The sequence below is a fragment of the Tamandua tetradactyla genome, chromosome 3, assembly GCF_023851605.1.
Source record: "Tamandua tetradactyla isolate mTamTet1 chromosome 3, mTamTet1.pri, whole genome shotgun sequence".
Lineage (NCBI taxonomy): Eukaryota > Metazoa > Chordata > Mammalia > Pilosa > Myrmecophagidae > Tamandua > Tamandua tetradactyla.
In genome coordinates, this window is record NC_135329.1 from 10,119,593 (window position 1) to 10,144,744 (window position 25,152).

A 25,152-nucleotide genomic window follows, 5' to 3' on the forward strand; every position below is an offset into this window, starting at 1 on the left:
TACATTTTAATATTTACTTAGTTCTGCATTCAAAATGTATTGTAAAAGTACTTTAACTTCTTTTTTTTTGAAATTTTTTTATTAGTTAAAAAAATTAACAAACAAAACAATAAGATATCATTCCATTCTACATCTTAATATCATCATATAGTTGCATATCCATCATTTCTTAGAAGATTTGCATCGATTTAGAAAAAGAAATAAAAAGACAACAGAAAAAGAAATAAAACCATAATAGAGAAAAAAAAGGTATACATACCATACCCCTTACCCCTCGTTTTCATTTACCACTAGCATTTCAAACTAAATTTATTTTAACATTTGTTCCCCCTATTATTTATTTTTATTCCATATGTTCTACTCGTCTGTTGATATGGTAGATAAAAGGAGCATCAGACACAAGGTTTTCACATTCACAGAGTCACATTGTGAAAGCTATATCATTGTTCAATCATCATCAAGAAACATGGCTACTGGAACACAGCTCTACATTTTCAGGCAGTTCCCTCCAGCCTCTCCATTACATCTTGAATAACAAGGTGATATCTATTTAATGCGTAAGAATAACCTTCAGGATAACCTCTCGACTCTGTTTGAAATCTCTCGGCCATTGACACTTAGTCTCATTTCACTCTTCCCCCTTTTGGTCGAGAAGGTTCTCTTAATCCCTTGATGTTAATTCTCAGCTCATTCTAGGGTTTTTCTCAGTCCTTTGATGCTGAGTCTGAGCTCATTCCAGGATCTCTGTCCCACGTTGCCAGGAAGGTCCACACCCCTGGGAGTCATGTCCCACGCAGAGAGGGGGAGGGCAGTGAGACTGCTCGTCATGTTGGCTGGAGGGAGAGGCCACATCTGAGCAACAAAAGAGGCTCTCTTGGGGGTGACTCTTAGGCCTAAATTTTAAGTAGACTTTAACTTCTAGTTAAACAAATAGAAACATTTCTCATTGGCATTATATGCTATGGTAAGAATTATTGTACTTCAACTGTATTAAAATACGTAGTTGCTTTGCTTTGCAGCACCAGGACACAAGCATGTACCTGATTGGATCTGGATTATAGCGGGCATCCTCAACTTTGTAGCCTATACTCTAGGTAAGAGATTGGCAAATACTCGTTTTAGTTGATGGCTGATGGATCCGTTAGCAGGGTAGCCACTCCATTACCTCCATGAAATTAATCTTTTTTTCTGCTTTGCTTGCTTACTTCAGGTTTATTAATATCTGATTCAATTTGACAAATGTTTTTTAATTTGTCTATGAAAAATATTGTCATTCATTGCTAGGAATACAAAGAATGAGATTGTAGTTGGCATGTGGACCAAATCTGGCTTGTTGCTTATTTTTATAAATAAAGTTTTATTGGAACAGCTGTATTTTTTCCTTTATGTATTGTCTATGGTTTCTTCCCCCTAGTAACAATACGGTTGACCGGCCCCCTAGTAACAGTACGGTTGACTGGTTACAGCAGATATTGACTGTATGGCCCACAAAGCCTAAAATATTTCCTATCTGTTCTCATGAGAGATATTTGTTTGTAATTTTCCTTTTTTATAATGTCTCTGTTTTTGATATTAGGGTAATGCTGACCTCGTAAATGACTCAGGAAGTTGTTTCCTCTGCTTCTGTTTTCTGGAGAATATTTGCTCTCTGGCCCTTTACAAAAATATTTGCCAATCCCTGGTATAAGACATCATTTTTGTCTTAAGTTTGAGAAGCAGTACTGAGATATTAAATAATTGCAGAATAGTAGAAGTAATGCTATAATAGAAGTATATATTAGCACAGTGAGAGAACAAATAAATAAGTGTTCAGAGTTAATTCGTTTAGATAGGAGCTTTTGTGCCTTTGTCATTAACAGTGAATAGGTTTTAAAATGTTGCTGAAGAATATTATTGCCAAGGAGTGCTGGAAGGAATTGGGAGAAGTGGCTGGTGAGCACTGACATTTAGCAACATGTCCTGAGGGCCAGATGTCCTTTGATGTATTGTACCATCTGTCTTCCTATCTGTTCAGGCCCAGAATTGTGGCACAAGTCCTGACCCTGACAAGAACTATTTGTTGCAAAACCTGCCTTGTACTTACATAAGGCAATTTATAGTCTTTATTTATTCTTAATGTGACTATTCATGCATTTGTTACAGAAATATCAGTGTGGTACTGTCCTAGGTCCTATGGGGCCACTCTTAATTCATGGTGTATGCCCTGAGTTACTCTTTAAAAAAAAAAAAAAAAATTCTAACTCATGTCTGCACCTCACAGTTGTGGAGCTGGAATGAGTTCAGTGAGAAAACGTGTAAAACCTAATATGTAGTTCATAGATTCAGTATTTGTATTAACTGCGTGTTCCTCTGAAAATAGGAAGTTGTTAAGCCAATGAATAACGAGAAAAGATTTTCGGGAAATATTTTAGCTACTTATAAGAGCAGAAAATTTCTCAACCTTATATAACAGAGATCTGCAGTATTTGGGCAGGTATATGGAATTCCTCCTTTCATATATTCCTTCAAAAATATTTTAAAGATATTTTTGCCACAAACTGAGCTAAGCCCTGGAAATAATACTGTGGTGAATAAGAAAAACATCTTTACAATGAGCCTAATTCTAGTGTGCTCAGTTAACAGTTAGATTTCTTTTGGGGAAGTATAAATTATAAAAATATATTTATTTTTTTAGACTTATAAAAATAATCAGACTCTATTCTTTTTTGGTCCTAATTGTGCAAATGTTCCATTGTGCTCTTTCCTGAGCTTACTCTCTCTCCTCATTCCCCTGGTAATCTTGATTCTTACTTAACTCTCATAGAATCATTCCCATCTCTCTCTTTCTAGCTCTTATCTGTCTCCTGAGTGGCTGGTACCCTTAGATTCAGTAAATTGACATTATCGTGAGGATATCCTGCCAGCACTGCAATTTAAATATCTAAAAGTGAATTCAGCATCTTTTCTATTAGTCTTTTTTTTTGTTTCGCAAATCCAGAATTTCAATTCAGTGTTTAAAAAGGCATTTGTAACTGAATCAATACACAAAAGTCAATCATATTTCTGTACAGTAGCAATGAACAATTTAAAAATGAAATTAAGAAAATCCTACTTATAGTAGCATCAAGAAGAATAAATATTAGGAATAAAGTTAACAAAAGTGCAAGACTTATACACTGAAAATTATAAAACATTATTGAAAGACATTAGGGAAGACCTAAATAAATAGAAAGATATCCTCTGTTCATGGATTAGAAGACTCAACACTGTCAAGATGACAATAATCCCCAATTTCCTATCAGTCTTGCTCCTTCTTCTGGCTTCCTTATTTCTAATACCACCACCGTTTTCTTAGTTATCTAGGCTGGAAACTTTGGAGCCATCTTTGTCTTCTTCTCTTTAAGCCTCAGGTCTCATCTTATTCTGCATCCTGTCATTTTTACCTCCTTAATGTCACACTCTCCCCAGCTTTTCAGTCCCTCTAATTGCCTTCTGTCTCAGTTTAGGCTTGATAATTAGTGTCTCTTTCTCCAGTCTGTCATTCACACTGTTGCCAGGTGAGTCTTTGTAAAGAAGCAGTGTTTTACTTTTGTCACTTCCCTACTCAGATACCTTTAGTGGCTCCCCAGACTCCATAAAACTCACTTAAACCTCTTTTCTCATCTCTTTCTAATGTCTTGGTGGTTTCTAGTCAAACTAAGCTACTTGGCATTCCTTGAGATGCATTGTGCTTTTCCATCTCAGGGTTTTGGCTGATAGGCTCCCCCTTCTCTTGAAATGGTATACTCCTTTCTCTCTCACCTGCTGAAATCCAACTCATTATATCCCTCCCCACTCAGATTTTATCTTGTCTGGAAAACCATTCTAGATTACTTTAGCCTGAAGAAAACCCCTCCCTCTTCTGTAGTCTTTTATGGTTTGTGACATATCATACCTTTGATTATCATGTGCTACAAAACCTGAAGGTTTTGTCTCTAAGAGCAGAAATGTACTTAATTCCTGTAATCTTCACAGCACTGAGACTAGTACATTGCACAGTTTCAATAAATTGAATTCTTGTATTTGCTAAGTATCTACTATGTACAAAGCTTTTTCTGAAAGCACTTCAAATTATTTTGGTGATAGATCTGTAAAGAAGTGACAGTAATATCAAACAGGATGAAATTGGTGTTAGGGCTAAGGTTCAGAGTGCTTTCAGATCCTAGAGGCAGGAGGGGGAAGATAAATTTTAAGTGAAAAGGTATTATATGTTTGCTGGAAGCTTGAGTATTTATGGTTAGCCAAGTGGAATAATCCAGTTGTTAAGCAGATTTGGAGGAATTCACAATCCAAATAGAATGCATCTCACCTCAGACTGAGAATTGATGCAGTCCATGTGACGTTTTAATTTTTAGACTAAACTTTAAGAAATTACAGATTTTATTTCTGGATTTCTTTTTGTTTCTTTCTTTTTTTTTTTTATTTCCTTTCATGGGCAGGCACTGGCAATCGAACCCGGGTCTCTGGTATGGCAGGTGAGAACTCTGCCACTGAGCCATCCTCACACCGCCCTATTTCTGGAATTTTTGAATGGTATAAATTAAAGATTGGATTTTTTTTTTTTTTTTTTAGTACTGGCTAGTAGCTGTGCGCTGTTAATGTTCCTATAATATGCTGATTTTTTCCCCTTCCAATTTATTAAAGAAGGCTTTCTCCATACTGGTAAAGATGCTGACCTTTTTCTTATGGTTATGTTTTTGTTTCAGATGGTGTGGATGGAAAGCAGGCTCGTAGAACCAATTCCAGCACCCCCTTGGGGGAGCTTTTTGACCATGGCCTTGATAGTTGGTCATGTGTTTACTTTGTTGTAACTGTGTATTCTATTTTTGGACGAGGATCAACTGGTGTCAGTGTTTTTGTTCTTTATCTCCTACTATGGGTAGTTTTGTTTTCTTTCATCCTGTCTCACTGGGAAAAGTATAATACGGGGATTCTTTTCCTGCCATGGGGATATGACATAAGCCAGGTGGTAAGTATTGTGTTCTGCCTTATACTTCCAAAATTGTCATGGATATTTTGGAAAGTTTTTGTTGTTCCTTTGTTGCCCTTATCCTTATTATTATTTTTTTGTTTACTTTTTTTGTTTGTTAAAACTGTGCTTTTTAAATTTTAACTTTTAAAATTTTTAATTTATGAACTGTTTCAAACATATACAAAAGTAGAGATAATAGTATGGTGAATCCTTTGCTAAAGCAGTTAATCAGCCCGTGGCCTGTCTAGTTTCGTCTGTACCCTCCTGAACTTCCTCCTCCCCTAAGTATTTTTAAGCAAAATTTAAACAAGTTTCTCGATATTTTTACTGTTTATTTGTAAATGATCAGGGTTCTTAAGAGAAAAAAAAACCAACATACTCACAATGCCTTTAATATACCAAAAAAATTAATATTAATTTCTCAATGTTATTAAATATCCATTCATTTGAACTGTTGAATTTTTAAAGAAAGTTAAGAATATGTAATTAAATTATTGGCTTTTTGCCTTTATTTCCCACTTTTCAGTGAATAGAGATATTTGTTTTTTCTCTTCACTTGATAATTGGCTTGCTAGTAACTCCCCCTGTTCTTCGAAGCCCAGCTTTTTGTGTTAGCATTTTGCCCATTTGCATCTAAGACTCCAGTAAAAAAATCAGAATTTGGCGTGTCTTTGAGGAAGGTGGGCAAATTGAATCACCTTATGGCTTACCTATTTTATAAGGTACCTTAAAGTGCTCCAAATGATGGCCTGTTGCATGCATTGTCTACAAGTTTTTAATAGAACTGTTGGCTAAGAATAATTTTTTTTTAAAGGCACGAAGACTTGCCACAATATCAAATTTAAGCATACTTCTTGCTTTTACTAAGATTGTTTGGCTGGACTATGTGGCATAAAGCATTATTGACTCCCTGATCTTTCCAGCCATTAATGCCTGTATGCTTTTGTCTATATTTTCTTCCAGACTATTTCTTTTGTCTACATAGTGACTGCGATTGTGGGAGTTGAGGCCTGGTATGAACCTTTCCTGTTTAATTTCTTATATAGAGACCTATTCACTACAATGATTATTGGTAAGAAGCTCCATGTTGAAGCCTGTCTTAATCATCACTGTGTTATCCAAAGTCAGTGTTTGACTAACACAAGCAGTAACCAATCCTATACCCCCTTCCCTCCAGCAAGCAGAACAATCCTGTAGGATTTCAGCCTTGTTGTTAAGGGAAAAAAAGGTTTCTTTCTTTTCTTTTTTTTCCCCCAGCACCAAACTATTTCTAATCAGAGGAAAAATTACCAAAATAGATCACACAAGCTTTATAAATTAACTATTCAGATTTATCTAGACTGCATTGGAGGATCCGCATTTAGGTGGAAATTTGGTCTAGATTTCATACTTATCTCAATGTTGGAGGTTATATATTTGTATGAAATAGAATAGATGAGACATAGAGATTACTTTATAATAGGTCCACCTCCAAAACTGAGCCTTTGTTTGTGTCAGATAGGCTCCTGCTTATCCCACTGAGTGCTAGGTGAAGATTATCGGTAGTGGTAACGTTTCCCTTTTTACTTAGCCAAAGGGGATATCTTTGGATGGTTGTGTGAGTGGAAGAAAGCATAAGTGTAATGGAAAGAGGCAAAGCAGAAGATGAATCTGGGTTGTTATTTTGGAATACCAAGAGAGGCACTCAGTACCTTTGTAAAAGGCATATTTGTTAGATGTTGCTCTGTTCCTTTATTTAAAAATAATTGTATCTTCTGTTGATGAACCTTGGAAATGGGACTGAAATTCGCTAAGGTTTAGAAACAGCTGAGAAGATGGTATACTAGGTACTCAGTTTCAGAAAAGGGGTGGTTCAGGCTTTCATCTGTGGCTCTGAACCTCAGGTATTTTGGGGAACCTTTTGTAATCTACCAAATGCTTATTTTTGGTACCTATATGAACTGTTTTTCTTTACCTTGAATCTCTTTTACCTTCATTGTCCTACTATGTAGTGAATCTTTTGATTTAAGCAGTTTGTCCTATGGCAGATTTGCTGCATCTTTACATTTAAATGTACCTAATTTAAAGATAAGAGAAACCTGTGATATATGAGACATATTTTTGAATGTTTTAAATGGGTCCTTTTCATTTGCTCACCAGTAGGCACATAGTTTATAAATTTATCTTTTTCTATAGCTTATAAGTTTATCTGAATTCTTTCTGAAATGAAACAAAGCCTATGTGTTTATATATAAATAAATCCATTTGCTCAGTATTAGATTTGAACATTTACAAATGGATAAAAGAGCCTTAAGGCTTAAGTCTGCTAGCTGCTGCTGATAAAATTGCTGATGTTGATGGGGCAGTTGGGGTGGATGCTGGAATTGTCTAACTAGAGCCTGAAGGTGAGGGGAGGGGTGATAAAAGCTTCAGTGGTAGGCAGCCTGGCTTCTGTTTGCCATTTTGGAAGTTTGCCTTTGGGTATAGCAGATAGGCCATCAAGATAGAAAGCAGAATTTTCCGTCTTTGTTTTTTTTTTTCACCTTTTATTCTGGAAAATTTTAAACATCTATATTCTTTCTGTTCTTTCCACGTTTGTGTAATAAATCTCTAGGTAAAATCATTTGGCAACAATCTCAGTACTAGTTCCAATCTAGTTGTATATGCACCACTACTATCTTAGCTCAGAGTGATTTTATAATATATTGTCTTTTATACTTATCTGCTTACTTAGCATTTATGCAGCACTTCATTCCTTCCTCTTGAGTTTTAGCAGACGGTGCCAGTTCTAGTTTGCAAGCTGCCAGAATGAAATCTACCAGAAACGAATTACTTTTAAAAAGGGAATTTATTAAGTTGCTAGTTTACCATGAAAATGTCCAGATTAAAGCAAGCCTATAAAAATGTCCAATTTAAGTCATCGGGAAAGATGATGTGGTTCAAGAAGGCCGATGGCATTCAGGGTTTCTCTCTCAGCTGGAAAGGCACCTGTCAAACATGGCAATGTCTGCTAGCTTTCTCTCCAGGCTTCTAGTTTTATGCAGCTCCTCCGGGGGTGTTTTCCTTCTTCGTCTCCAAAGGTCTCTGGCTGCCTGGGCTCTGGTGATTCTCCTGGCTCTGAACCCCTTTCCAAAATGTTTCCTCTTTTAAAGAATTCCTGTAAACTAATCAAGATCCACTTGTAGTGGGTGGAGTCACATCTCCCTCTAATGGAAGGTTAATACTCACAATTGAGCACGCCACATTTCTGTAGATATAATCTAATCAAGTTTCCAATTTATAGTGCTGAATAGGGATTAAAAGAAACAGCTGATGGTATGTATGAATTTTTTTATGTTTTCTTTTTATTTTTTTTTCTGAATTGATGCAAATGTTCTAAGAAATGATCATTCATCATGATGATGATGAATATACAACTATGTGATGATATTGTGAGTACTGATTATATACGTAGAATGGAACGATCAAATGGTAAGAATGTATGTGTTTGTATGTTGGTATGTTTAATAATAACAATAAAAGATATCTAGGAGTTCTTTCTACAAAAAAAAAAGAATGGAATGATGATATGGTAAGAGTGTTTGTGTTTGTATGTTGTTATGTTTAATTAAGTAATGAATTAATTAATTTTAAAAAGAGACAAGTATAAAAAAATTTGGTTCTAATGGATTTTCTATGTTTACAATCATATCCTCTGCAAACAATGATGAATTTGCCTCGTCTTGTCCAAAAATTATAACCCCTTTTTTATATTTTTAGTCTTTTTGCATTGGATTTTTCAGAACAATATTAAGTAACTCAGTGATGAGACTAGATATTCCTACTTTATTTCATCTTTATATAAATTGTTGACTTCATATATAAGAAAATTAAGACTATTAAAATGTTTAGAGAAAATAGGAATTGACTTACATTTACCATGTTTTCTTCAGCAATTATTAAAAATGATCAATGTTTTTCTTTTTTGGTTTGTTACATATAAATGGATTTCCTAATACATAATTTTGTGTTAATTCCTTGTAGGGTTAATTATGGTATAATTACTAGGTTGGTATAATATAGAATTTTTTTACTCAAATATTTTAGGATTTTTTTACATTTATATTCATAAGTGAAAATGTTCAATAGTTTTTTTGTGTGTACATGTGCGTTTTTGGTGCTATTTTGACAGGTTTTGATATTAGGCTTATTCTAGCTTCATAATAAATTGGACAGTTTTCTATTTTTTTCTATGTTCCAAAAAAAAAAAAAAAGAAAAGAAACAGCTGCCTCTGTAAAATAGATCATGATTAAAACATGGTTTTTCTAGGGTACAGAATTCTTTCAAACAGGCACAGTGCCCTTTTCTAGAAGCTTGAAAATACTCCATTAGCATTTCTTTTAGGTCTGGTAACAATGCCTTTTCTCAGTTTTTGTTTATCGTTTATCTGGAAATATCTTTATTTTGCTTTTACTTTTTTTGTTTTCTTTCAGCATTTTGAATATGTCATTCTATATCCTCTGGCTTCCATTGTTTCTGAATCAGTTCATATCATTGTTATTTTCTCTTATTGCTTTCAAGATTCTCTCTTTATCTTTGGCTTTTAGCAGTTTGACTGATTTGCCTAGGTGTGTTTTGTGTGTGTGTTTTTCCTTGGTGTTGATTGAGCTTCTTGAATATATGTTACTATTTTTTACTAAAGATGGGAAGTTTTCAGCCGTTATTTTTTCACCCCCCTCCTCTGAACTTCACTGTCCTGTATGTTAGACCACTTGATATTGTCGTACAGGTAATTTTCTAAAATAGTATTAATTTTTCTTCAGTCTGTCTTCTCTAGTCTTTGTATTGAATAATTTCTGTTCATCTGTTTTCAGGTTCACTGCTTGTTTTCTTCTGCCATCTCCAATCTGCTGTTGAGCACATCTAGTAAATTTTTTATTTAAATTATTATAATTCTCATTTCTGGACTTTCCATTTGGTTCTTTTTGTGTGTATGTGTAATAAATTACCGTAACAAAATTTAGCATTGTAACTGTTTAAAAATATACAATTTTTGGCATTAAGTATATTTGTTATGTTGTACAGTTATAATCACTATCTGATTTCCAGAGTTTTTTCATCATCCTGTATGGAAGCCCTGTATGCATTTAGCAGTTATCTCATTCCCCCTACCCTCTGGTTCCTGGCTGCCACTAATCCACTTTATATCTCTATAGATTTGTCTATTTTGAATATTTCATATAAATGGAATCATATAGAATGTGGCCTTTTGTACCTGAGTCTTAAGTTAACATGATGGTTTCAAAATTCGTCTGTATTGTTGCATGTATCAGTACTTCATTCCTTTTGATAGCTTGAAAATATACCATTGTGTGAATATGCCACATTTTGTTAATACGTTTCCTTGGTTAATGGACGTTCAGGTTGTTTTCCACAAAACTGGTATGAATATTTGTGTATAAGTTTTTGTTTGACACTTGTTTTCAGTTATTTTGGATAAATACCTGGAGGTGGAATTGGTATGTCATATGGCAATTCTTTCACTTATTGAGAAACTGCCAGATTTTTTTCCACAGTGTCTGTACCATTTGACATTCCTACCAGTAATGTATTGGGATTCCAGTTTCTCTGCATCGTTGCCAACAGTTACTTTCTGTAACAGTTTTTTTTTGGTTTGTTTAATAGCTATCTTAGTGGGTTTGAAGTGGTATCTCATTGTGGTTTGATTTGCATTTACCTAAAGTGTAATGGCATTAAGCATCTTTTCATGTGCTTATCAACCTTGTTCTTGTTTTATACTTTTCACTTTTCTTTTGAAGATCTCTATCTGTTCACTACTTATTGCCATATTTTCCTTTAATTCTTTAAGCATATTTAAAATAGCAGCTCTGAAGTCTGTCTGCCAAATCCAATACATGGGCCCACTTAGAGTCATTTTTGGTTTGCTGCTTCATTTTCCTGATGAGGCTACACTTTTCTATTTCTTTACATATTTAGTGAATTTTTTGTTGTTGAGAATTGCACATTGTAGATAATACTTGTAAGAGACTTTGGAATCCATTTTATTTATTCATTTTTTATTTAAAAAATGTTTTTATTGATAAAAGTTAACATACAAACATTCTTAACATGCAAATGTTCCATACATGGTGTATAGTCAGTGCCTTACAATATCATCACATAGTTCTTTATTCATCACCATGATCATTTTTTTTGAACATTTGCATTACTCCAGAAAAAGAAAGAAAAAACTCATACGTACCATACCCCTTACCCCTCCCTCTCATTGATGACTAGTATTTCCATCTACCCAATTTATTTTAACCTTTGTTCCCCCTATTATTTGCTTATTTCTTATCCATATTTTTCACTCATCTGTCTATACCCTAGATGAAAGGAACATCAGACACAGGGTTTTCACAATCACACAGTCACATTGTAAAAGCTGTATCATTATGTAATCATCTTCAAGAATCAAGGCTACTAGAACACAACTCTGCAGTTTCAGGTACTTCCCACGAGCCACTCCAATACACCATAAACTAAAAAGGGTATCATATCTATCCAATACATAAGAAAAACCTTCAGGATAACCTCTTAACTTTGAAATCTCTCAGCCACTGAAACTTTATTTTTTCTCATTTCTCTCTTCGCCCTTTTGGTGAGTGTGCTAGTATGCTAGCTGCCATAATGTAATACACCAGAGATGAAATGGCTTTTTTATTAATTAACGGAAAAAAAAGAAATTAACACAACATTTAGAAATCATGCCATTCTACATATGCAATCAGTAATTCTTAACATCATCACATAGATGCATGATCATCGTTTCTTAGTACATTTGCATCGGTTTAGAGGAACTAGCAACACAACAGAAAAAGATATAGAATGTTAATATAGAGGAAAGAAATAGAAGTAATAATAATAGTAAAAAAAAAACCCTATAGCTCAGATGCAGCTTCATTCAGTGTTTTAACATGATTACTTTACACTTAGGTATTATTGTGCTGTCCATTTTTGAGTTTTTGTATCTAATCCTGTTGCACAGTCTGTATCCCTTCAGCTCCAATTACCCATTATCTTACCCTGTTTCTAACTCCTGCTGGACTCTGTTACCAATGACATATTCCAAGTTTATTCTCGAATGTCCGTTCACATCAGTGGGACCATACAGTATTTGTCCTTTAGTTTTTGGCTTGAAATGGCTTTTTTAAAAGGGGAATTTAATAAATTACAAGTTAACAGTTTTTAGACTGTGGAAATGTCCCATTTAAAGCTAGTCTATAGAAATGTCCAATCTAAGGCATCCAGGGAAAGATACCTTGATTCAAGAAGGCTGATGCAGTTCAGGGTTTCTCTCAAGTGGAAGGGCACATGGCGAACACGACATCATCTGCTAGCTCCCTCTCCAGCTCCCTGGGAGGCGTTTTCATTCTTCATCTCCAAAAGTCATGGCTGGTGGAATCGCTGCTTCATGGTTCTGCAGCGTTCTCAGTTGTGACTTTCTTGTGGCTCTGCTGTTCTTCTCTGTTCTCTCTGAATCTCCTGGGTTTCTCTCTTGTTGTTGTCTGGCTTTTCCTGAAGTGCTTCTTCTTGTAAAGGATTCCAGTAAAACCAACCAAGACTCACCTAGAATGGGTGGAGGCATGTCTCCACTTAATCCAATTTAATACCCACTCTTGAGTGAGTCACATCTCCATGAAGATAATCTAATTAAAGTTCCCAACATACAGTGCTAAATAGGGATTAGAAGAAACAGCTGCCTTTACAAAATAGGATTAGGATTAAAACATGACTTTTTTAGGGTACGTACATCCTTTCAAACCAGCACAGTCAAGAAGGTTTTCTCAATCCCTTAATGCCAGGTCCTGTCTCATCCTGGGACTTCTGTACCATGTGGCCAGGGAGATTTATACCCCTGGGAGTTATGACCCATGTAGAGGGAGAGGGTAATGAGTTCACTTGCTGTATCAGCTTAGAGAGAGAGGCCACATCTGAGCAGCAAAAGAGGTTCACGGTAGACTCCTAGGCCTAATTTTAGGTAGGGTTAGCCTATCCTTTGCAAGAATAAGCTTCATAGGGACAAACCCCAAGATTGAAAGCTCAGCCTATTGATTTGGTTGTCCCCACTTCTTGCAAGAATATCAGAAATTCTCCAAATGTGGAAGTGGAATGTTTCCCCCCATTACCCCAAGGGGACTTTGCAAATACTTTATTCACTGTTGAAATCACTTTGGGATTTATTGGGACGTCGCACTAACCTGGACAAACCAAAAAAATCTCATTCCGTATTCAAGATTCAATGTATTTATGGTGTTCAACTAAACTAACCATAGAAGTTAAATTAGGAAATGTGCTACCCCTAATATAAATTTAGCACCAAATAAACATCTCTCCTTTTAGTCTGAAACAGAAGTTGAAATTTTAAAATATGTACAATATCATCCTTTACTGAGTCTTCTAGTATACCTTAGTCTAATCCAGCCCTATCCAGATCAGCTTCATTCATATAACTTGATGTCTCATCACTTTTTCAACCAATTTTTTTTTTTTTAACATAGGCAAACACCGGGAAATGAACCCAGGTCTCTGGAATGGCAGGCGAGAACTCTGCCTGCTGAGCGACTGTGGCCCGCCTCAGCCCATTTTGTTTTGAGGACTTTTGGGTTTTTATTCTAGTAGGCATTTAACCGAGTAATCTGTCTTTCTCACCTTGTGTATTAGTGTATTTTCACCTTTTAGCTCCTGCTTTCTTGGGCATCTTCCTTGCATTTGTGTTTAGTGGTAAACCAAAGATTTGGGCAAAGTTGATACTGAGAGTTTGACGCTCACCCTGTGTTGTTTCCTTGCTTTCATGGATTCCCCTCCTAAATCTTCAGTTGTTCTGCTCTCTGGTGCCTGAACCAAGCCGAGTGCAGATTGGATATACATTCACTGAAAGGCACAGCATACTCACAGATCTCATCAAGAGCAACTCTAACTTTCAAGGATAGAGCCTCCTCTAGTTTCTACCTTCATTTTTACCATACTTGCTGGGGCCTCTTGTTTGCCTGCTTAGTTTAGCAGTCAGCCAGGGATTTGGGTTGAGTTTATACTCAGTTTTTTTTTTTTTTTTTTTGCATGGGCAGGCACCAGGAATCGAACCTGGGTCTCTGGCATGGCAGGTGAGAATTCTGCCACTGAGCCACCGTTGCACCACCCTATACTCAGATTTTGAATCTCGCCCTTCTGCATCTCTCTCTCTTTTACAACCCCCCCCCCCCCCATACACCCCTTTAAATTTTTATTCCCACTGCTGCTCCAGTTTCTGTTATCTGGAATTTTAAATGAGTAAGGAAGACTGACTTTCCAATATATCCGTGCTAGGATGGGGAGAGGAGACAGGCAAGAAAACTACAAACTTGCAGTTGTTACCCACCCCAGCTTTTCAAGTGTAATGCTTTTCAATTTTCTGCATGCCTTTGATGATTTCCTAAGTTCCTTCAAATACTTTTTAATATTTTTTGCCTGCTTTTATTGTTATTTGCAAGAGGAATCACCTGCTTCTTTGTCATCATTACCAGATGTCCTCCTCCCTTTGGATTATTTTAAGGCAAATCCCAGACATCATTTCATTTCATCCATAAATACTTCATAGTCTATCTCTAAAAGATCTGGATTCCTTCTTTTAAAAAACATAATTGCTATACTATTATTATATCTAAAGAGATGAACAATAGTTCCTTAATATCACCAAATATCTAAAGAGAGTAACAATAATTCCTTATTATCACCAAAAATCTGTGTTTAGATTTCCATAATTGTTTCAAGTGTGTTGCTATAATTGATATGTTTGTATAACCAACAAATAGGGCCCTAGATGTTACATTTGGTTGACATGCCTTTTATGTCTTATTTAAATCTATATAGGTTCCCCTCCCCCCTTTTTTTCCCTTCAATTTGTTGAAGGAAGTTGGTCACCTGGCCTGTAGAAGAACTCTTACATTCTTCATTTTGCAGATTGCATTTTTGTGTCATTTAATATGTCCCTCTCCCTGCTTCTTTTAAACTAATAAGTACATTTGTAGGCTTGGTCAGGTTCCATTTGGAATTTATTTTATTTATTTAATTTTTTGTACAACAATGTTTATTGGATAATGGTGCTTCCTATTTTATCACATTAGGAGACACATAATATCTGGTTGTCTCTCTTTTTGTGACTTTAGTAATGATTGAAGGGCTCAGGCATTATATCTCTGATACATTTATGACAAAGTTCTGCATTAACCTTATACTGAAGGTATTAACAGTCATTTGATGATCATTGCTTAGGAATCCATTTGTCCAGTGTACATCTAGGGAAAAAAGTTTGTTTTTTGATACTCCAAATTTATCATTCCCTCTTCATTGAATAGCAAGAATTCTTCTAATCAATTTCAATTGAATTAACAAGAAAAAAGAGTTTTAAGAATGTTTGTTCCCTTATGAGCATTCTCTAAAGGTGACCAGCATATTTTATTTTTAACAAGATTAAGAATTTCAACATTTAACAACACTAAGATTTAAGCATTTACAAGGCTTTTAAAATCTATTGCGTTCATTCTTTAGTTACTTAAATTGTCCCATCTTGGCTATGGGAGTCTCCAGGTTGTCCCCTCAGTCCTCTTTAAATGACTCTAGAGTCAATGATAACTTCTGGTATGATGATATGTTCCAGGTACATCTTGTAAATTTTCTTTCCCAGGCCTGGAATTATTCATATCTGTAAGGAGCCCTGGTTCTTTTTAATGGAATTGGTATTTAGAGACTGCAATCTGGCTGCTAGAAATATATAGGGCCTGTGGGTTAGATGTTATTTTGAGACATTTTCCAATGTACAGAGCTAAGGAAAAAAGTTTGTTTTATGATAAAATACATCATGAATTCCTATTGGTAATTTCAAGTCAAATTTGAAATGCAGAAATTTTATTTAACCTCATTGATCTTACATTTGTTTCTCTTTTAAAGTGTGATGAAAGTCTTGGTTCTCAATGACAGAAAATAATTATTCATATACTTTATCCTACAAAACATTCACAACAGTCTGAGAAGACACTACTCAAAATAAGCAACTGTATGATTGAACATTGTTCAAGATTGTTTTTTGTTTTGTTTTTACAGTTCCTTTTGTCCTTATTCCATTAAAGATGTCCATTCACTCTTACTGTGTTTTAAAGTCACTCCCCTGTGGCTGTCCCATCAATTGTGGATATGTACATTTAGATTTGTTTCATTTTACTTTTGGGTTTTAGAGAAAACATTTTCTTTTAAAATGTATTTTTCTGTACAATTATGTAAAATTACATGATTATAAAGTCAAATCCATATGTAAAAAATATATGTTTTTTAAAAAAGGCTAGCTTCTCTTGCCACCCCTTCTATCCAGTCTTTTTCTTCAGAGGTAACCATTCATAGTTTTTAATTTTATGGTTTATCCTTCTATTTTTTGGTTTTTAACATAAGCAAATAAATGTGTGTGTGTGTGTGTGATTTTTATTATCCCCTTTCATAGATAAATTGTAGCATGTTATAGGTATTTTGTTACATTTTACTTTTTTTCATTTATTGATAGATCCTAAAGATGGCTCCCTAGTGGTATTTAGGGATCTACCTCATTCCTTCTTACAAGCTGCCTTGTAATTGATGGTGTGGGTGTACTGTAGTCCAGGATGGACATTGGTTTATTTCCACTCTTTTGTTATATCTATTCTGTAACAAATAAATAGACTTGTACACATCTTTTCATATTTTTGCCAGGGTATTTTAGAGAGTGATTCCTAGAAGCAAAATTGCTAGTAAAAGACAAATGTAGGGCAGGCCACTGTGGCTCAGCAGGCAGAGTTCTCACCTGCCATTGAGACCTGGGTTCAATTCCTGGTGCCTGCCCATGCAAAAATAAATAAATAAATAAATAAATGTATGCAATTTAGCTAAATATTATCATAAGCCCCTCCTGTGGGTTGTAAGATTTTGCATTACCCCCAGCAGTGTATGAAAGTGGTGGTTTATTTATAGTTTCAACACCATAGTGTGTTGTCATACTTGGATTTTTGCCAATCTGTTAGCAAAACTGATAAGTTTTAATTGCATTTCTAATATTATGAATGAACTCTTCTAGTGTTTAAAACCTATTTGTATTTTCTTTTCTATATGCTTTCCTTATCTGTACCCCATTTTTTTCTATAGGATTCTTGGCCATTTCTTTTAGTTTTAGAAGCTCTTCATACATTAGCATATTAATCCTTTCTTTTGACATAAATTACAATTTCCCCTTGTTTGTTGTTAATCTTTTTACTTTGCATAAGGTATTTATTTGTCTTGGTGGCTTTAATACAAGTTCCTATTTAATAAACAAGTCTGGAAATGTGAGGAACCAAAATATTTATTTTGAGTATGTTATCCTTCGATTTATCTCAGTCCATTCAAGCCTTTTAAAAAAAACAAATACTACTACTTTTCCTGTAGTTATTATTCTAAATTAGCATGAATTCTTCTAAAAAGGAGAAATTTCTCTCAATTTAAGAGGAAAGAAGAGTTTTAAGAATGTGTTTGTTCCTTTATGAGAATTCCCTATTATTATAGTTATTATTCTGAGTTTCCTGTATTATGAAGTTGGGGACTTCAGTGATGACAGTGCCCAAAAGAAATCTACATATGTATGTGCAGTTTTTTTTCTGTATGTACAGTTTTGATTATCATTAATATTGCATACTTGAAATGCAGAGCTTAATAAATTCACAATTAAGTGCTATGAAACAAAATACTTTAAGTACATTAGCAACTGTTTAGAGAAGAAGTCAAAGATGCATTCTTTTTTTAATGCACTTTTATTGAGATATATTCGCATATCATTTAGTCATCCAAAGTGTACAGTTATTGGTTCACAGCATCATCACATGGTTGTGCATTCATCATTACAATCAATTTTTGAACATTTTCATTACTCCAAAAAATGAAAAGAATAAAAATTAAAAAGAACACTTAAAACATCCAATACTCCTGACCCCTCCCCCGTTATTTATTTTTTGTGTCCTTATTTTCTTACTCTCTTTCAAAATACTGAATAAAGGGAGTAGCAGCCATAAGCTGCTCTCTTTCTAAGCCAACTCAGCAGGTCTCTCTTTCTAAGCCGACTCAGCAGGTGCACTCACTGCCCTCCCCCCTATGTGGGACAAGATTCCTTCCTTTGGACTCACATGGAAGTTGATTTTAAAACGTAATCAACAACATCCTTTACCCTTTAGTCTGATTTACCTTAGTCCTGATCAGATCTTCTTCATTCATATCTCTAATTGAACTCAGGTCTCCTTTTCAGCTTTTTTTTTTTTTTTGAACAGTTTGCTGTTTGGGGTAATGTTGATTTTCATACTTGCAGAACTCTAGCTGTGAGTCTCAGGTATCACACAGATAACTGAAGTTCCAAGGAATGACCAGATTATACAAAGAGATCGCATCTCAGAATTTAGAAATAATTGTTACAACTCAGGAATAGGTGTGGCTTACAATCTAGGGACCTTTACAATAGACCTTACCCTGGTAATCTGTGCTCTCAGAGTCAGTTCTCAGTGTTTGCATATTATAGTTAGTCCATATTAGTAAGGCATTAAAGTGTTTCTTTCTTCATTCCTGACTTATTTTACTCAACATACTGTCCTCAAGGTCTACTCACGTAGTTGCACGAAGATGCATTCTTTCTCTCTGGCAACCTACATAAAGCCCAGATTTGTTATGTGTTTACTCTGGCTAAGATAAAGCTATTTCAAGACTTTAAAAACTAAATATATATATATATATATATATTTTTTAAATTTTTTAATTTTTAAAAAAATATAACAACAAACAACACGTTCTTAACATATGATCATTCCATTCTATATATATATAAAATCAGTAATTCACAGTATCATCACATAGTTATTCATCATCATGATCGTTTTTTAGAACATTTGCATCAATTCAGAAAAAGAAATAAAAAGAAGGGCAGGCCATGGTGGCTCAGCAGTAAGCGTGCTTGCCTGCCATTCCCAAGGATCCGGGTTTGATTCCCGGTGCCTGCCCATGTAAAAAAAAAAAAAAAAAAAGAAAGAAATAAAAAGAAAACAAAAAAATTCATACATACCATACCCGTTACCCCTCCCATTAATTGATCACTAGCATTTCAGTCTACTAAATTTATTTAACATTTGTTCCCCCATTATTTATTTTTAATCCATATGTTTTACTCATTTGTCCATAAGACAGATAGCTAAAAGGAGCATCAAACACAAGGTAGAAACAAAATATTTTTGGTAGCAAATCTTTTACAAGTTTGTCTTAGCCTATTTCCAACACATCAGAGCTACAAGTAGTTCTAAGTGAATTCCTTCAACGCTTTTCCCTTCTAGTGCTTCCCAGCTTGACCTGAAATAACTTAGCTGCTTAAAATGTCTGAGGACATTGAGGGCATCTATTTGTCTTCACCCTTTCCCTCTAAGATCTTCTAACTGGGGCACTTTGTTCTGGTTGAGTTTGGAGTAGCAGAGTAATTCATTTTTTGAGATAAGATTTCTGTTTGGTGGATTCCAGTCTTTCCATATGTCTTAGGATTTGTTTTGAAGAAATGGTTTTCTCTCTTTAACCCTTAAGGTCATAGTTGCAATGACGCTCCCAACCCAAGTACAGTTACTGAGTTGTCAGCAGTAGACAAGCTAATATGTTAAGTGACAATGATACATCCGATTAAGTATCCAGGAAGTTGTATTTATTGATTTAGAGTTTGAAAAAGAGAAAGGTCAGGTTCCATATCTGTAAATCATAGAAGCAGAGAATTTAAAGATGTAAGAGACACTAGAATATCATTTAACCTGTCCTCATTGCACAACTGTAGGATCTCATTTGCCCAAGGGGACATAGCTAGACATTGAAGTCATCTACAGGTTTCTTACAGTTAATCTAAGAGAAGATTCATTCCTTCTCAAAGAGACAGTATAAGCCAGGGAACACCCAATTAGGAATGTGCAGGATTCCTTAAAGGACACAAAATGAAATGGTTGGATAGTTAACAGCAACATTGAGAGAATGAAATCACAAAGCGAAGAGAGGACAGAATTGCAATCAGTGAATCAACAAAGGCATCTTGCTTAGAAGTCAAGGAATGAAAAAACAAAGAATGAATTTCATAGGAGAGCTTGGTAACTTTCAAGAGTACACTTTGTCTACAGAGTTGGGGGGACATAATGAATAAAAGAATGCTGTGGAATTGAAGGCAACAGAAAAGTTAGGTAAGTGACAAGAAATAAAAGAGTAGGATAGTAAGTAGTGAGGACAGCAGAACCAATGGTTAGGGTTTCTTGGGAAGTCCATCACTGTTTTTAGGCTTAAGGAGAAAGAACCAGTGGGGGTAGGAGTGAACTTGAACATGCTGGGGAGATAAATGCAAGTATAAACAGGAAGCTGCAGGGTGCATCACCCATCCCCACCTTCCAGTCGCTCGCACTTATGCAGGCCACTCTTTGCCAGGCACTATCCTAGATGTCTTATGTATAACAACTCATTAATTTTCAAAGCTTAATGGGATTACTACTGTTACCATCTCTGTTTTAAAAAAGAGGAAACCGGCACTGAAAGGTTAGCAAGCCTAAAGTCATATGATCAGTTAGTGGCACAGTAAACATTCAAGCCCAGTCTTGTTTCTGCAGTCTGTGCTCTGAGTCTTCAAACTGTGCTGTCACTCTTTCAGGTGTAAATGTTCAGAAAAGTACTTACTTTCATTACAGAAGTAGACTTGAACCCCAAAATCTGCATATTTTGTATGTATTCAGTTTAAATGACCCTCTTGAATAAGAATACATGATAATTAAAAAATTCTTTCCTTTAGGTTGTGCATTATGTGTGACTCTACCGATGAGTTTATTAAACTTTTTCAGGTGAGTGTTTTGTATTTTAATTGGGAAAGAAATTGGAAATTGTTATTTAGATGAATTTAAGGCTTATTTTTCCTTTTGTAGTCTGGACATTTTGAAAAAGGCATGAAACCTATATTTTGACTCTAGAATGAGTTTTAGGATAATTATGGTTGGCGAATGTAGTCAGTTTTCAACTGTAGCATAAAGGACAGTAGTTCCTTTGTTATAGTTTTGGGCTTACCAAACAGTCTCCTAATATGTCCTTTTTTTAGTGAGTCAGTCAACCGGGATATCACTGTATTCACATGTTGTTTTATGAATTGATTATCTGTGAGCTTAGTTCATATAATTATAAAATAAAATTTGTGGTGACTCAGTGGCAGAATTCTTGCCTGCCATGCCAGAAACCCAGGTTTGATTCCTGGTGCCTGCCCATGCCAAAAAATAAATACGTAAAATAAAAATAAAATAGAATAAAATTTGTGAGCTTGTGTGGTTTAGGACCAAACTCTGGACCAATGATGACTCTTCCCAATGAGCACTATAGAAAGTCCTACTTTGAGGGGAAAGAGATTGTTTATTTCTCTAATCTCTGACACTTCCCCACCTTTGCTTAGCCATACTGAATTTACTTATTGTGTTCTGAATGTATTTTGTTCTTTCTCCTCTCAGTAAATTTGTTCCCACTGTTTTTTGTACCTGAAATGCTTTCTTATACTTGCCACTTTGTACTTTGGCTCTCAAATCTGTCTTGCAGAATCTTACCCTTACTCTATGGACGCTCCCTCTTTAATGTCCATAGCAGTCTTTCACAGAAGACATAAAAGTTAAAGCCTCAAGGGCCTTGGGGATTATGAGTCATTTCCTCTTCATCTTACCTTGATCTCCTGATTGGTAAGATGATCACCGTCTTACCCACTGCAGTATAATCATTGGCAGACCAGGACTGAATTTGGGGGTGAAGTCAGACGAACAAACATACTAGATTATCTCTTGTGTACTTGCAGACATTACAATGGAGTATTGTGATTCTTAAGTTCAGTCTTTCGTGTCAGTTATTTCTCACTCTAAGTTGTGTCACTTTGTATCTCAGTAGGACCTATGAGATACTCTTCTAGTATTTTGTGTTCATTTTATTTTCCTTTTAGAATATAATCTTGCAGAACAAAGGCCAAGTTTTATTCATTTTTACATTCCCAACATAACGATTTGTAGTTTGAGTTTAGAGGGGAAAAAGTTACAGTTTAGGTTCAGAAGGCTTCAGTCCTAGTCCTATGGTGAGAGGCACCTGCTCTCCCGTTCTTCACCTTCCCTGCCTATAAAATGGGGTTTATAAGGCTGATTTTGCCTATGCCATAGGATAATTTTGGGTATAAAATACAAGAATGGGAAAGGACTTTGAAAACTATGAAGTACTGTACAATGTAAGTTTTATATGTAATAATATTCTTTGTATCATTTGATTTTTTTCAGAAGCTATAAAAATAACACCTTGAAACACAATTCAGTGTATGAAACTATGGTTCCCTTCTTTTCTCCATGTTTGTTATTCATTTTGTGTACGGCGTGGATCCTCCTGTCACCTTCAGATATTTTAGAGATACATCCTAGAGTGTTTTACTTAATGGTTGGAACTGCCTTTGCCAACAGCACAGTAAGATTTTTTTTCTTTTAAAAATCATAATGTATATAAGGGATATATGACAGAATTTGGTAATTTGAGAATTTTAGGTAATATTAGGTAGCAGATTTTCATTTAAAGAAATTTGAAAAAATAATTTATAACTTCAAAGACAACATGCTGAAAATTATTTTGCCCTTTGAAACCAATAAGTTGTAGAAATTGCAGTAGTAGTTTGGAACCATAGCATTCTTAAATTTTTTATATTAATTAGCTGTTCAACAATTCATGGAATAATTTATTGATTCCTTTCAGAAGCCAGAGATTATTAATATTGTGGTTGAAATGGCTGCAAACTTAATGGGCCAGTTAGGGAGTTAGAAATTTTTGAGAGAGAAAATAGACATACACACACACATTATTTTGAATCAACTGATTTTTAAACCAAGAACAGAGAATTGATAAACTTTGTAATAAATATAGCATATATATATTTAAAACAAAAACCAGCAACAGCCTGTTCCATGTTATGACCCAGCAAGAGAGCAAACAGGAAGGAAGGATGAGTTTGGGGCGGGAGGATGGGTTTGGAGAGGAGCAGGGCTGTGGCTAGGCAGACAGTTGAGCAGTTGAGAACTACTGAACTTAGATAACACAAATGTGTTGGCTCAAATACTTGAATGAGTTGTAAAAGTTGGGGTGACTAGCTCTGGAAGTTCTTTGCTAATTACGTTTTCTTTTTTTTACTAACGTCAAGTGCCGGCTGATTGTTTGTCAAATGAGCAGCACCCGATGTCCAACTCTGAATTGGTTTCTCCTTCCGCTGTTCTTGGTTGTGGTGGCGGTGCGCTTTGGAGTGGCCGCATACATTGAAAGCATTCTCCTACATACGCTAACAACTGCTTTTACCCTGGCCCACATCCATTACGGAGTACAGGTGGTAAGTAATTAAAAACAAAGTGGGTTCCTTTTGGTTCTTACAAATAGTGGAAAGAAGGTGATAGAAAATTTCAAAAGAAAGTTGTTTAGTATAGTAGCCAGAAGCATTTGAACGTATTTTCTAAATTTTAGATAATATCCAGGTGTGTAATTTCTAATGTTATTTCTCTAATAAATATATTATAGTAACCCAAATGATTTTAAAGCAGGAAAGTTACTATGAGAAATTAGTTCTTGTTTTTAATTTGGTGAAAGTATAAACGATTTTCTTGGTGAGTAGAATTGTAGACTGTTTTGTGCTTTTAATTATATGGGGCCAGATAGTGCCACTTGTTGATTATCTTCTTCTTCACTTAACTTCAGGGGTATTTTTATTGCTCATTAACATAATTTGGAAAGAAACCGAAATTGAAATTTATAAGTGATATTAAGGGAAGTTAGACCTTTAGGGAGACCAGAGGGAGGCTTTGCATTATTTGAGGTTTTATCATCTATGTCATTCTTGAGCCCTCATCAGCAGATGTTATGAACAAGATAGGTGGAAATGTAAAAGAGAATGGATTTAAAAGGTATACCACAAATTTTAACATTTTCTTCTAAAATAAGAGACTAGTCTCAGGAAGAATGAACTAAGATAGATACAATAAAATGAAAATCAGAACCATACAGTTTTTAATCTTCTCCCTCTCTCCACTCCCTCTTAACATTCTGTCCTACTTATTTTACCATGGTCTCACAATTAGAATTTTTAATTGCCGCATAATATTCCATCAAGGAGATATGGAATAATTACCCAATTTACTTAATCATATCCCAGTTATTTTAGTAGTCATTTAGATTGTTTCCAAAGTTTCATCTTTATTAATAAGGTTTGAATGAACAATCTGGAGTGATACTTCTTTCTTTCATTCCACCTCCCACAACATCCCAAGGATAATTTCATAAAAATGGTATTGAATAAAAGAGTATTCACATTTTTGTGGCTGTAAAATACTTTTCTTTGGTGTGCTTGTTTTTAAAGGAACCCTACTGTGAATCAATTTGAGAAACAAAAAGTCTTTACTTTTATACATTTGTTTGTATCTTTAAAATGGGGAACACCTATTGTTCTAGTTTGTTAGCTGTTGGAATGCAATATACCAGGAACAGAATGGCTTTTTAAAAGGGGAATTTAATAAGTTGCTACTTTATAGTTCTAAGGCCGAGAAAATGTCCCAATTAAAACAAGTCTAAAGAAATGTTGGTTCAAGAAGGCCGATAAAGTTCAGGGTTTCTCTCTCAAGTGAGAAGGCACATGACAAAATAGTCAGGGCTTCACTCTCAGCTGGAAGAGCATAAGGCAAGCACAGCGTCATCTGCTAACTTCTTCTCCTGGCTTCCTGTTTCATGAAGCTCCCCAGGAGGCATTTTCCTTCTTCATTTCCAAAGGTCGCTGGCTGGTGGACTCTGCTTCTCATGGCTACGTCGTTCTGCTCTGCTCTCTCTGAATCTCTCATTCTCCAAAATGTTTCCTCTTTTATAGGACTTCAGAAACTAATTAAGACCCACCCAAGTGGGTGGAGACACGTCTCTACCTAATCCAGTTTAACAACCACTCTTGATTAAACTACATCTCCAGGGAGATGATCTAATTACAGTTTCAAACATACAGTGCTGAATAAGGATTAGAAGAAACGGCTGCCTTTACAGAATGGGATTAGGATTAAGACATGGCTTTTCTAGGGTACATGCATCATTTCAA

The 25,152-nt window shown here is 35.1% G+C and overlaps 1 protein-coding gene across 1 annotated transcript in view; it reads left to right on the plus strand.

Annotated features, from left to right (window-relative positions):
* The window catches only part of SELENOI (selenoprotein I), a 58,778-nt gene that overhangs the window by 25,956 nt on the left and 7,670 nt on the right, over window positions 1-25,152 (plus strand). The window contains exons 4-9 of the mRNA XM_077152337.1: window positions 1,020-1,094; window positions 4,725-4,987; window positions 5,954-6,062; window positions 20,824-20,872; window positions 22,325-22,505; window positions 23,230-23,412. Of these exons, the coding sequence (XP_077008452.1) occupies window positions 1,020-1,094; window positions 4,725-4,987; window positions 5,954-6,062; window positions 20,824-20,872; window positions 22,325-22,505; window positions 23,230-23,412 (860 nt within the window). The remainder of the gene's footprint in view (window positions 1-1,019; window positions 1,095-4,724; window positions 4,988-5,953; window positions 6,063-20,823; window positions 20,873-22,324; window positions 22,506-23,229; window positions 23,413-25,152) is intronic.